Source organism: Nerophis lumbriciformis, linkage group LG06 (genome assembly GCF_033978685.3).
Source record: "Nerophis lumbriciformis linkage group LG06, RoL_Nlum_v2.1, whole genome shotgun sequence".
Classification (NCBI taxonomy): domain Eukaryota; kingdom Metazoa; phylum Chordata; class Actinopteri; order Syngnathiformes; family Syngnathidae; genus Nerophis; species Nerophis lumbriciformis.
Genome location: NC_084553.2, coordinates 18963733 through 18978381, shown reverse-complemented (window position 1 = coordinate 18978381; position 14649 = coordinate 18963733). Strand labels below are relative to the sequence as shown.

The window sequence follows — 14649 nt, the reverse complement described above, 5'->3', positions numbered from 1 at the left end:
AACTCAGATATGGTAACACTAGTGAGCAGTAGAGAATATGAAGTGATTTTTTGTCTAGAACATGTTTTGCTTTATTCATTATTGACGTGTTTCTTGCTACTTTATGTTGTATATTTTCTACGTGAGATTTCCAGTTCAATTTATCATCAATCATTATACCTAGGAATTTGGTTTCATTTACTCTTTCAATTTCTATTCCGTCTATTTGTATTTGTGTTTGACTTTCTCTTCTACTGTTACCAAATAGCATTATTTTAGTTTTACTGAGATTCAACGATAGTCTGTTTTTGTCAAACCATCTTTTTAATTTGTTAATTTCTTCTGTTATTATTTGTAGTATCTTCTGTGTGTTCTCTCCTGAACAAAACGCTGTTGTATCATCTGCAAATAATACTAACTTTAAATCTTTTGTAACTTTACAAATGTCATTTATATAGAGATTGAATAATTTAGGTCCTAGTATTGATCCCTGAGGTACACCACAGGATATATTTAGCGTTGTAGACGTCTGTTCGCCTAGCTTCACGTATTGTTTCCTGTTCATTAGATAACTTCTTATCCAGTTTAAGACTAACCCTCTGATGCCATATCGTTCTAGTTTTTTTATTAAAATATTGTGATTAATTGTGTCAAATGCTTTAGTTAGATCCATAAAAACTGCTGCCGCACACTTCTGTAATTTCAATTAAAGCCATCGAAGTTGAAACATTAGCTCTGTATCCATACTGGTTCTCTTTGAGTATTCTATTTTTATTTATGAAACTCTCTAGTACTGTTGCAACTCTAGTAAGCACAATCATAGATATGAACAAAATGATCACGATCATATAATAGTCCAGCCCTACTTAAAAATATTTACCAAAAAAAAAATGACTAACCATCATTCCTGTCCATAAGCTTAAGCTACTTTTGTGTTAAACAAATGTTTTGCAGGTAGCCTATATAAAGGTGTTTCAAGGAAAGTTTAAAGAGGTCTAAACTTTTATATTTTATACGTAATTTTGTCGACTAAATAAAGTGGTGCGTCAACTCACGACTGCCGGAACTTAAATGTTTGTAAATGAATGTACAGTAAACACTGCTATAAATATTGACTTAAATTTCATCTTTAGTAGCTTTTAATTAATCTCCTTGTTGATGTAAACATGCATGGCCTTCTTCTCTTGTGAACTGTAAATGGTAAACGGGTTATACTTGTATAGCGCTTTTCTACCTTCAAGGTACTCAAAGCGCTTTGACACTATTTCCACATTCACACACACTTTCACACACTGAAGGCAGGAGCTGCCATGCAAGGCCCTAACCACGACCCATCAGGAGCAAGGGTGAAGTGTCTTGCTCAAGGACACAACGGACGTGACGAGGTTGGTAGTAGGTGGAGATCGAACCAGGAACCCTCAGGTTGCTGGCACGGCCACTCTCCCAACTTCACCACGCCGTCCCCAACTTAATGCTGTTAATGTTGATCGATGATAGTGTACAAGCAGAAGGGATCTGGGTTCAAATCAAATAATCTGTGTGTGTTAAAATTTGACCAATCATATCAAAGGGGAACTGCACTTTTTTGGAATTTTGCTTATGATTCACAATTCTTATAAGAGACAAGAACACGTCTTTTATTTTTTTGCATTTTAACTCATAAATAAAAGTTTTCTTACACTGGAGCCAATGAGAGCTATGACATAATTGTGTCTATTTCGACCATAAAATCCAATAAATAACCGTCCAAAAAAGCACCAACAATGCTGAATTAACTTACATTTTGTGACCTGAATATTAACCAAGTATTTGCAATATTGTTAAGTGCAAACGTTAAGGAACTATTTTTACAAAGAGGTAACTTCCTTATGCCGCTACAGTATATTGACATCATGAGCTGGTGAGCTGCTTTCTCCCCTCGGAGCTTGTGAAAGTTTATTCTTGATTATAAATCATGCCTCTCACCTGGATAGTAAAATGATGTGGAAATAAACTGAGACGTTGGTACACTTTTGACAGCCAACTTAGACCCAGCAATGGTGAAAAAGACCCGAAAAGACGCGTCGTCCCACCTCCCTTTTTTCTTGGGAGCATTAGGAGTTATTCTTTATCTAAACGTATATACATTTTAACATTCTATCAGTCAACATCCCAGTAAAAGCAGACATTGTAACAGACATTTTACTACGTTTGTTGACTGTCATTATGTCTGCAGCGTGTCGTAATCAGTATTGCTGTTGAAAGAAAACGTGAACATTGTGATGTGTGTGTGAAATTAATAGTGCTGTTAGGGCTGGGCGATATGGCCTTTTTTTAATATCGCGATATTTTAAGGCCATATCGCGATACACGATATATATCTCGATATTTTGCCTTAGCCTTGAATGAACATTTAATGCATAAAATCACAGCAGTATGATGATTATGTGTCTACATTAAAACATTCTTCTTCATACTGCATTAATATATGTTACTTTTAAACTTTCATGCAGAGAAGGAAATCACAACTAAAAAAAAATCACTATTTTTTTCATACGGTGTTGATCTGGAAATGTTTGCCTCGGCATTTTGATGGTGTGGACGCGTGGCACCGAACGGAGATATTGACGTGCGGAGTAAGCACTCTTCATTGTCTAGCACAGGGGTAGGGAACCTATGGCTCTAGAGCCAGATGTGGCTCTTTTGATGACTGCATCTGGCTCTCAGATAAATCTTAGCTGAAGCAATGAATAATTCCGCTGGTAATCACAGTGTTAAAAATAATGTTAAAAACATAAAATATTCTCATGGACTTTAATCCATTCATCCATTTTCTACCGCATCTGTTCAAGAAGTCGCATTATTGGTAAGAAGTATTTTATTTATTATTGGTTAGCTTCAGAATAACAATGTTATTAAAAAGAATAAGAGACTTATTGTACTCTAAAAATGTTGGTATTACTTAAAACTGCATGCATTTAGTTGCATTCAGTGTTAAAAAATATTATATGGCTCTCACGGAAATACATTTTTAAATATTTGGCTTTCATGGCTCTTTCAGCCAAAAAGGTTCCCGACCCCTGGTCTAGCAGGTGACTTTTCAAATGATGCTACATATTAGCAGTGTAGCAGAGTGTCCTGGGTTCGCCTATACAGTGTACTTATCTAATAAAATAATAAACGGGAGACATTAGAGCAGGTTCGGTAGCCACCGCTTCTTTAATGTCAACATCACACACCTCCTTCCACAACCACACACACCCTATGTCACAGCCCTACGGCAACAACTCTGGAGGGACAAAACTCCTCCTCCTTACCTAACACACTCCGGTAACTTGGGACACCCTGAACTGTTTGTTACAGCAGTAATGCAACTTGTTATAGCAACGCTTTTGCCCCATACTTGACAAATTACGGTTGTCTGTTCGACATATTCCCACTTGAAGCCAAACCACCGCCAGACGATGGACCCCCTGCTGTTTTTCTTGGGAACTAATTATTCCTCCATTTGTTACCAGATTTGCACCTTCTTTCTCTCATATCACCACTTGCACCACTCCGCTAGCATCACAGCTAACGTTAGCCATGCTGCTACCTCTCTGCTCGGGGAGGGCGTATACGTATGTGACGTATGACGTGACAGTATGTGACGTGTGTAGAAGCTGCGCTTGCGGTCTGTGAGAAGGAGAGACAGGAAAGAGGGAGGAGAGCCTGTAGTGTAATGCCCGCAGCTAAAAGCAACTGCGTGAGAACGTATACTCGATATCACGATACAGTCATTTTCTATCGATATATCGCCCAGCCCTAAGTGCAGTTCCTTTTTAGATGCATTTGGTACTCCGGCTTCCTCCCACCTCCAAAAACATGCATGGGGATAGGTTGATTGGCAAGAATTAATTGGCCCTAGTGTGTGAATGTGAGTGTGAATGTTGTCTGTCTATCAGTGTTGGCCCTGTGAGGAGGTAGCGACTTGTCCAGGGTGTACCCCGCCTTCCGCCCAAATGCAGCTGAGATATGCTCCAGCATCCACCACGAGCCCGAAAGGGACAAGCGGTAGAAAATGGATGGATGGTTTACAATCCAATTTTTTGCATTTTTTTGAGTGCATAAATACCTGGTGACGTCTGGAAGCCACTGTACAGTCAGACTGGGCCACTCCAGGGCATGAGTCATCACCAGGTCGTACAGGAAAGGCGTATTTTTCTTCCAAATCTTGTATTCTTCATTGATGACTCTTTCCTCCACAGCATCATCATACACTGCAGCATGATACCGTGGCAAAGGTTGTGTTAGCATGAATTACGGTGGCCTACAGGGTGTAACGTAACAGGCAAATGAAGTGACCAGTAGAAATCCAAGTACTGTGTGGTGACCTGATAGTTCATTACATCGCTTCAAGAGGACTAGCATACTTGATACTTAAATAAATACAATCCCTTTATACAGTTGATATAATGATGTAAAGGATCATATATTTCCCTTCCGTCGACTGACATATTAGCAACGTTTTATCATGTGTTGCTGACAGAGGTAGCATGCGATGCTAACGCCCATGTAACGGCCGGGAAGCGTGCTACTATGTAGTGCACGATGAACACATTTTCAAACTACACACTAAATAAACCTACCTTCTTTATCGGCCATTTTCCACTTCTATCTGAGTAGATGGGTGTTTACCATTTATTTTAGCCCTGTGGTACGTTATTAATGGGGCTGGATTGTATTCCCTCGCTGCAAGTACACACTTCCTATTCAGCGCGGGAACTGCCCACAGGAGCTACTGCGCACGCGCGAGAGCGCGGAAAAGGAAAAGGTCAGCTTTGCGCGACAACTGCGCAGACACAAGTCTCGCGAGAGACACACATTTTGCTCGTATAAACCCATCCAGGGCCAGTATTCAATTTTTACCTAAATTAATTAATGATCAGCTGATGATACGGTATTTAAATACAACAATATAAGACAATGTAACAGTAAAAACTAAATAATACAATTATTTACTTTTATTTCATAAAACTAAATAAATAGTGTATAAATAGGCTCCAGCACTCCCCGCGACCCCGAAAGGGACAAGCGGTAGAAATGGATGGATGGATGGATGGATAAATAGTGTAAAATAAAGTGTAAACATCAGGCAGTTGTTTAGGCTCACAACCACCAGGAGGCGACATAGTCAGAATAGCTCTAACTGCGTCCATCGAGATGCGCACTTTTTACACTTTCAATGACTAATGGCATTTGGAGGGTTCAACTTGTTTAGCAACTTATACAATCAGACCCTATTAATTTTACATCATTAATTATTCATTTATATTGTTAACGATATTCAATCTCTATACAAACGGCATCTGTAAAGTTACAAAGGACTTAAAGTTAGTGATATATGCGAATGGCACGACTGCGTTTTGTTCAAAGGAGAACACAAAGAAGCTAATACAAATAATAACAGAAGAAATGAACACATTTACAATATGGTTTGACAAAAACAAACTATCTTTGAATCTCAGTAAAACTAAGATAATGCTATTTGGCTACAGTAGAAGAGAAAGTTAAACACAAATACAAACATACGGATGAGATATTAAAAGGGTGAAAAAAATTTTTTTTTGGGTGTTGTAATAAATGATCAAATGAACTAGAAATCTAATATAAAAAATTACAACATAAGGTGGCAAGAAATATTTCAATAATGAATAAAGCAAAACTTGTTCTGGACCAAAAGCCACTTCATATTCTCCACTGCTCGCATGTGTAAGGATATCAAAAGTACACTTCATTTAATAATAGTGTTACAAAAAAGATCAGTCAGAATAATACATCATGTTGGATTTAGAGAACATACAAACACTTTATTCATTGACTCCAACATACTGAAACTCAATAACTTGGTGTATTTGCAAACAGCTAAAATTATGCACAACACAAACTATAACCTGCTACCCAAGAATGTACAAGAATTATTCTCAACAAAAGAGGAGAAATATAACCTGAGAGGAAAATGTAATTTAAAACATTTCTATGCACACACAAGACCTTTAGTGTATCAGTGTGTGGAATAACATTTTGGAATGGATTAAGCAGAGATGTCGAACAATGTCCAGTTCAAGAGGCTGTTCCGACTACAGGTGTTTACAAAGTACAAGAAGAAGAATCTTGATAAACATCTTGAACTTTGTTGAAAATTAGATATTATTAATCTCATTATGTGAATCACGACTGTCTTAACTATTAAGATAATTGTTGTATTTCACTGACATAATTTGTGTTACAATTATGAGAACAGAAAGTAATGTAAGTAATTAAATGTTATTTGTAAAGCGCTGTTCACAGATAAAATCACAAAGCGCTGTACAAAACATAGGTAAAGTAAAACAACAATTCAATTTAAAACAACAGGGGCAACATCATAAAAAGGATACAAAGTGGAATAAAAATGATAGTTAAAAGTGAACACGTGTTAGTAATTTCTATCAATTGGAAAAGGGGTAGGATTAAATAAGTTTAGCTTCTTTTTACTTTTTTTCCGAACAAGTAAAGAGAAAAGAGAATATGTAGATTATTATTAGTTGTATCTGTACACATGTTCGAAACAATTTAAACCATGACCATGACAATAGATTATAAATGGGGCCTAAAAGAACAATTAAGAGTGGTGCTCAAGGGTGTAAAAAGAGTAAAGTAGAGATGAAAAAGGGAGCTCAGGATAAAGTAAACATTACGTTTTTGCTAATTGCAATGTAGTAAGTATCACTGTACGTTTGTGAGACAGAACATATAAACCTTGTTGATAAAGCTTGGCCTTGTTTGTTACCTTCCCCTATACAACCTGTACTGTTTATGATAAAGCAAATAAAAGGGGTGTAACTTTTTAGCAAAAAAAAATCAACCAGTGTGATGGTGAAAGACTAAATACTGGACATTGCAGGTAAAGTTTCCTATATTCCTGTTATTTATTGTAAGGGAATTTGGTATAAATGAATCATGGATACAAACAAGCAAGTAAACAACATTTAAGTGCAACAGACACTTGAGGTTGAATTAACAAGAATAAACATTTTCTGCTCTCATTTTCAACGTTCAATACATTTTCAATAAAAGTACAGAAATCAATATTTTATTAGTAGATTTACCTGCTACTTTTACTATTGTTTTTCAACATAAAAACAATATGATATTAATTTAAAGAATAATGTGCAACCAACATCTCTACAGGTTGAATGAACATTGGTTTGACCTGCTACTACTCTCATTGTAATAAACAGCTACAATAGCCAAGAAAAGTCACAACACACGCCACAACACAACAACATGAAGCCATCACACAACAACTATCAGCTATAGCACAATTTCAAAAGCCACAACAAATACAAACGCCACAACACAACAACATAAAGCCACAACACAACAACTTTCAGCTATGTATAACACGATTGCAAAAGCCACAACAAATGCCACAACACAACAACGTTTAGCTACAGCACGATTGCAAAAGCCACAACAAATACTAACGCCACAACACCACAACATAAAGCCACAACACATCAACTTTAGGGCTAAAACACAACAACATATGGACGCAATAGAAACTACAGTTTCGGTGGCTGAGGCAGAAAGTTAAAAACGATGTAATGAACATATGTTGCCATCCAAGCAACGATATCATGGACGCCCCTGCTTATTTCAGCAAGACAATGCCAAGCCACATGTTACAACAGCGTGGCTTAATTGTAAAAGAGTGAGGGTACTAGACTGTCTTTTTCCACTTGAAAAGCTTCAACAATTGGTCTCCTCAGTTCCCAAATGCTTACTGAGTGTTGTTAAAAGGAAAAGCAGGTAACACAGTGGTAAAATTGCCCCTGTGCCAACTTTTTTGCAATGTGTTGCTGCCATTAAATTCTAAGTTAATGATTATTTGCAAAAAAAATAAAGTCTCTCAGTTCGAACATTAAATATATTGTCTTTGCAGTCTTTTCATTTGAATATAAGTTGAAAAGGATTTGCAAATCATTGTATTCTGTTTTTACTTGCGATTAACACAACGTGCCAACTTCACTGGTTTGGGTTTTGTAGATCCGATACCAATACCCAACCTACTATACTATTGATATCTAGATCGATACGCCCACCCCTAAAGATCACGTTTTTTCATGCCAGATTTGGAGGACTAGAGTCTGGCCCAGACAGAAAAGTTATGTTTGTGTGATGTGCTGTGTTGATATTTCCGTAGCAATCTACACACATAAAGATCAAATTTTTTTAGTTGTATGGGAAAGTAAATCCCTTAAGATTTACACAATCTTTATGAGTTTACCAGCAGTGTTGTGGTCTCGTTATTTAGTCATTATTTTGAGGACTTTTTTGTGATTGTTGAGGTCTAAAATGACTGAATTTTCATCGATTTTTCAGGATGTTTGGATGTGTTGAGGCTTATTTTATATCAATAATATTAAATCAAATTGTGATTTTGTGAATTTAATTTCAATGTTTTAAGTGTTTCTTATAATCTTAACCTCAAAAAGAATGTGATTTTAAAGCAAATACTGGATAGCTTTTTTACTTGTTTTATACCACACAGACTTAAAAGGAGACACAAGATCAAATCAAATCAAACTTTATCTATATAGTACTTTCATACACAGGCACCATTGCAAACATAAAGTGCTGTACAAAAAAAAGAAAGACGTAAAGAGAACACATACATACACACAAACACACACAAACCTGATTAAAAAGGTGTGTCTTTAGCCTTTAAAAAAAAAGAAAATCAGTCTCTGCAGTCCTGATCCTCTCTGGCAGGGTGGGGGCCATAGTGGATCAATGCCGCCTCACTGTGGGTCTTTGTTCTGGTATTTGGTAAAAATAAAAGGCCAGTTCCAGAGGACCTCAAGATCCACAAGGATCGATACGCTAAAAGCAGGTCAGATAGGTAAGAATGTGCAAGGCCATAAAGACACTTAAAAACTACAAACCCCGTTTCCATATGAGTTGGGAAATTGTGTTAGATGTAAATATAAACGGAATACAATGATTTGCAAATAATTTTCAACCCATATTCAGTTGAATATGCTACAAAGACAACATATTTGATGTTCAAACTGATAAACATTTTTTTTTTGCAAATAATCATTAACTTTAGAATTTGATGCCAGCAACACGTGACAAAGAAGTTGGGAAAGGTGGCAATAAATACTGATAAAGTTCAAGTACCTCAGAGTCCTGTTGGTGAGTGAAATTGATGCGGCGTGGTGAAGCAGGAGCTGAGCTGGAAGGCAAAGCTCTTAATTAACCGGTCGATCTACGTTTCTCTCCGTTAAAGATAGGGTGAGAAGCTCTGTTATTCGTGAAGATCCCAAAGTAAAACCGCTGCTCCTCCATATCGAGAGGAGCTGGTCGGGGTGGTGCTGCCCTTGCGAACCGACCTCGGATAAGCGAACAAATGTGGTTGGATGGATCACTAGTCATTATTCATCTAAATGGGAATATATCAACATCCTAACAGTTGGTATGCCAGTGACAGCAGACATTGTACAGTATGTGATGTTTTATTATGTTTGTTGTCTCATGATGTCTGCAGTGAGTAATAAGCCATGATGTTGTCGAAGAAAAAAACGAAAGTGATGCATTTGTAAAATTAATGTGCTGTTGTATGCTTAAAATTATTAAAATACGTAAATATTACATGTTATTATGAATGTGCCTGTTACTACATAACATATACTGCATACTTAGTGTGTATATAAAACCTTGACGGAGGTATTTGGATGTTTCTTTAAGCGCTTTATAGGCAGAATAAAGCGACTCCCATAGGCTTCATTGTAAGAGGACTTTTGCTCGCATTTATTTACAAGTTAGAATTCATAAAGAAAAGGAATACATATGTGTTCTTGTTTTACATAATGACTAATGGAAAAATTCCAAACAAAGTGAAAATCCCCTTTAAGCGGCTGATGTTGGTGTCTGTTGTTTTTTTTAAGTCCGTTAGTTTTTTTATTTACAAAGTATAATATTATACATATCTCCAATATGTGAAAACGTCTTCCATTATGCATTTTTCTGCATTTGGATCATTCCAGACACATGAATGCGCTGAGGTGTTGTGTGCCTCTCTGCAAAATAGTTTCTGTTGGCTAGATTACATACAAACAGACAGACACACTAAATGGATTTCACTTTCTATTATTTTGCTCATTTAAGAGACACAATCCTCTGTGCACGAGTTCAGTAGATTAGCTTTGTGTGCAACGTTTAATATGCGCAAACCTTAAGTACATGATAAGCCTTTATTCATTTGTTGTTTCACTACTTTAAATTCAACCTAGTTAGCGGTAAGAGTGGATTCTCATCTCATGTCCTCTTGTCCGTCACTTTAATGCACACACACGGTGCAAAATTGCAATCATTTACATTTTTTATTTCTAGAATTAAAAAAATATATACAGGCTATACAATCAATGATCCACCCATCCCTACCTCAAACATTCACCAATTGCTTCCACTGTAAGCTTGTAAAACAACCATCTCTATTATTGCATTTGAAGATTGTCAACACAGTTCCATTTCTAAGAATAATTCTTGAAGGGTAAGGTTTAGTGTTGGGGTTAACCCAAGAATGTTAATGTATATTCCATTTGAAAAGTAGACTTTGATTGCTATTCATTGGTGGACAAAAACATGTAAAAATAGCTGCAGGTAGTGCACTGCTAACTCACACGATCCCAAATAGCAGCAGTCATAACAGTGCCTTTAAGCAGATATAGCACTTTGCAGCCACAAAAGCCCCTCTGGTATGCACAATTTATCATACATTTCTCACGTTCACACTGTTCGCAGTCAGCCCTTCAAACGACATTAATCTTCCTTTGAAAACAGACTCTCTGACACCGAGCGTGATGCAGCTTGTACCAACCTAAAGGGAAACCCAGGCAAAAAAATGGAGGCCATTTGGTTTACGGCCGACTCCCTGCGCTCTGAATAAATTATGTAAACGCTCATCTGACTTTGCTTTGCTTCTGCCGCCCCTCAGCGACGACAAATAGGAAGTCAGGGGCTGGCTTGGGAGCCCTGTGGTGTGATGGCCAGCCAGGATGAATATGTGAAAATGAGGCAGACATCCAGTAAATAATAGTTGCTATTCTGCCCCTCGGCAAGTGGTGGGGGTGGGCTCAAAGGGCGCGGGAGGGTGGGGGTTGACTCCATATGATGTGCCAGGGCCAGACATGGCACCTAGACCCAGAGCTGTCACCCCTCCGGAAACATCACCCCCGCCGCCACAATTTGTGTACTTAACACTTCATTTGGCACATGACAGGTGCTTATTTCCTATTGCAGAGATGCTTCTGGGCCCAGGGCGTCTGGTGTGGGTGTCTGTCCGAGAGGCTACTGGCTGATGAAGTGGGTGATTTTACCAGTGATACTTCTCACCACATTTTTAGCCTACTGAGCATGGCTTGACTGTGATTTGCTTGTAAGTCTCACTGTATACATTTATAAGGGTGCAACGGTATGCCATCGTCAGAATTTGGTGTATAGCACGGTTATAAAGTCACAATTGCATTTGTTTTGGGTATGAAATGACTTAAAAACGTAAAGTGCTAGCGGGTAATAAAAAAGGTAAAATTATATATAATGGTTAACAACAGGGGTGTCCAAATTTCGCAGGCCAATATAATATACCGTATTTTTCGGAGTATAAGTCGCACCGGAGTATAAATCGCACCTACCTAAAATGCATAATAAAGAAGGAAAAAAACATATATATGTCGCACTGGAGCCCGGCCAAACTATGAAAAAAACTGCGACTTATAGTCCGAAAAATGTACTCGTCCACATCTTAGCTTTGTGTTATTGGTGGAAAGGTAAATTAGTGTATTATAGAATAATATATCTTAGTAATTAATTTAAACACTTAAAGACTGTGATGACTTGGGCCAACCAAACATCACTGAAAGGGCGACTCATTATATGTACACAATTACAGTAAATGACCGTTTGATAAGACTGAATAATGTTTAACCTTGGTTTCTTCTCAGCACAGCATGAAACACTTACAACATCCATCTATCCATCCATCAATTTTCTACCACTTGCTTGGTAGCAGGGGTGGCTGGAGCTTATCCCAGCTGCATTTGGGATGAAGGCAGGGAACACCCTGGACAAGTCGCCACCTCATCACAGACAATTACAACAGTCCGGTGAATTAAAGTTCACTGACAGGAACTTTCACGGTAGAACACTTTAGTGCAGTGTTTCTCAACCACAATTGTTTGGCCGCGAGCGCTACCTGTGGTACAGCGGTACCACGGCGGTTGTAATCAGTGTTTTGAAAATTACTTTTAGAAAGTAATTAATAATAGTTACCTGTTACTTTACTAAAAAAGTAATTGATTTACTAACAACTTCAAATGTCTAGTTTCATTGGTGAAAGACTTTCATTTGAGAGCACAGTGTGCATGTGTGTGTGTGCTTTTTAAAAGGTAGGCCTGTTGCCTAGTGATGTGTGACGTCATCGAGGGTTTCAACGGAGCTGTGTTTGTTAGCTTTAGCAGTTTGCAGCGGCAGTTTGTCTGCTCTGTCGCCAGATCTTTTGGGTCTTTTCACCGGATTGTGTTACCTCTAGCTAATGAAGATATTGATATGACTTTGATAACTGTTTTATCTTCTTGTCAACAAACAGCATATTGTTTGGATGGCAAGTTTGTCACTTCAATCATTGATTTGTTGTATATTTGTCCCTTTGTGTACATATCTGCTGTGTCATAGTGGGATATTGCCTCTTCCTATTTGGATTTTATTTTAGTGTGGTGGTACTTGTTGCTTTCACTAGTAAAAAAATCTTTCCTGCATTGAACTTGCTGCACTTATGACGCTGTCTTCTTGTTGTTGTTGTTGACTACTCAGTGGCCTAGTGGTTAGAGTATCCGCCCTGAGATCGGTAGGTTGTGAGTTCAAACCCCGGCCGAGTCATACCAAAGACTATAAAAATGGGACCCATTACCTCCCTGCTTGGCACTCAGCATCAAGGGTTGGAATTGGGGGTTAAATCACCAAAAATGATTCCCGGGCGCGGCACCGCTGCTGCCCACTGTTCCCCTCACCTCCCAGGGGGTGAACAAGGGGATGGGTCAAATGCAGAGGACAATATTCACCACACCTAGTGTGTGTGTGACAATCATTAGTACTTTAACTTTAACTTTAACTTTTAACATAAAAGCCCATCAAAAGTTGAGTGCCACATTACAACACGCTTTCGCTACCCGCCAGTTACAAAACTAATTAATTACATTACTCGTTACTAGTAAAAGTAACAACGTTACTAACGCTGCTATCATATAACACCGTTATTACGAACACTGGTTGGAATACACTTTTGCTTGTGGCAGTAATGACAATCTCAAAAGAACAGAAGCAGTTATAGAGAAGTTTCTTAAAAAAATATGACTAAAGCAGTAAAGCTTTATTTTAATTTGCACTTTAATTATATTGGCAGTTTAATTAAGAAACCTATTCATTTTTCTTAGCACATCATAATTTGATGTACAATTATTTTTCATCATTTATTTACCAGTCAATTCGTGTGCAGTATATTTGGTTACTAATTAGCTCAGCTACTAAGCCTCAGATGTATGTGTTAAAAAAAAACATATTTGTGATCAGCATATCAAATAATTAACATATCATTTGACAATGTTGTAAACTGTAAGTAGGTTGGATATCAAGTAGGATAACCAATTAAGTGTTAATACTCTGTAGTGGAAAAATTGGGTCCCGAGGTCAAAAAGATTAAGAACCCCTGTTTTAGTGGACATCTGTACCCAGTATACTTCTTTTTTGGTCAGATTATCATTGTGTACATTGGCACTGCTGCCATTAAGGAACTGAGTTTTGGTACCCTTCCCGAGTTATGAACATCAAGGGCCTATCTACTCTGGAACATAAAGACCCATATGTGAGAATGCTGTTCATAGACTTCGGCTCAGCATTCAATACAATAATACCACAACAGCTCATCTTCAAACTAGACAAGCTGGCCATCAGCACCTCATTCTGCAACTGGCTGCTCGTCTTCCTCAGTGAGAGGCCACAAGCAGTACGTGTTGGGAACAACACCTCCAGCACCATCACCTTGAGTACGGGTCCCCACAAGGCTGCATGCTCAGTCCTCTGCTTTTCACCCTACTGACACACAACTGCACACCAACTTACAGCGCCAATCACTTCAGAAAGTTGGCGGACGGCACTATTCTGGTGGGTCTCATCACCAAGGGCCACATTACAGGAAAGAGGTGGACCTTCCGACTACGTGGTGCAGGAACAACAACCTCCTGCTAAATGTCAGCAAGACAAAGGAAATTGTTGTTGACTTCCGGAGAGGCCACACCGATCACACACCACTAACCATCGATGGTGCTGCTGTGGAGAGAGTGAGCAGCAGAGGTGGGACCAAGTCATTGTTTTGCAAGTCACAAGTAAGTCTCAAGTCTTTGCCCTCAAGTCCAAGTCAAGTCCCGAGTCAAGACAGGCAAGCCCCGAGTCAAGTCCAAAGTCAAGACTGGAAAGTCTCAAGTCAAGTCCTAAGTCCTGCATTTTGAGTTTCGAGTCCTTTCAAGTCCTTTTAACCACAGACTAATATATTAACACAGATTGTGTATGCTTTTCAAACGCTGTATTTATTTATTAAAACAAGTGCATTTT

General features: G+C 38.2%; 1 protein-coding gene across 2 annotated transcripts in view; it reads right to left on the bottom strand.

The window, feature by feature from the left end:
• rbbp7 (RB binding protein 7, chromatin remodeling factor) overlaps nucleotides 1-4733 on the bottom strand; it is a 36405-nt gene extending 31672 nt beyond the window's left edge. For both annotated transcript variants that reach the window (XM_061963853.1, XM_061963855.1), the window contains exons 1-2: nucleotides 4587-4733; nucleotides 4073-4217 (exon numbers count right to left, since the gene is read on the bottom strand). In XM_061963853.1, the coding sequence (XP_061819837.1) occupies nucleotides 4073-4217; nucleotides 4587-4602 (161 nt within the window). In that variant the 5' untranslated portion in view covers nucleotides 4603-4733. The remainder of the gene's footprint in view (nucleotides 1-4072; nucleotides 4218-4586) is intronic.
• Nucleotides 4734-14649: the final 9916 nt, after the last annotated feature.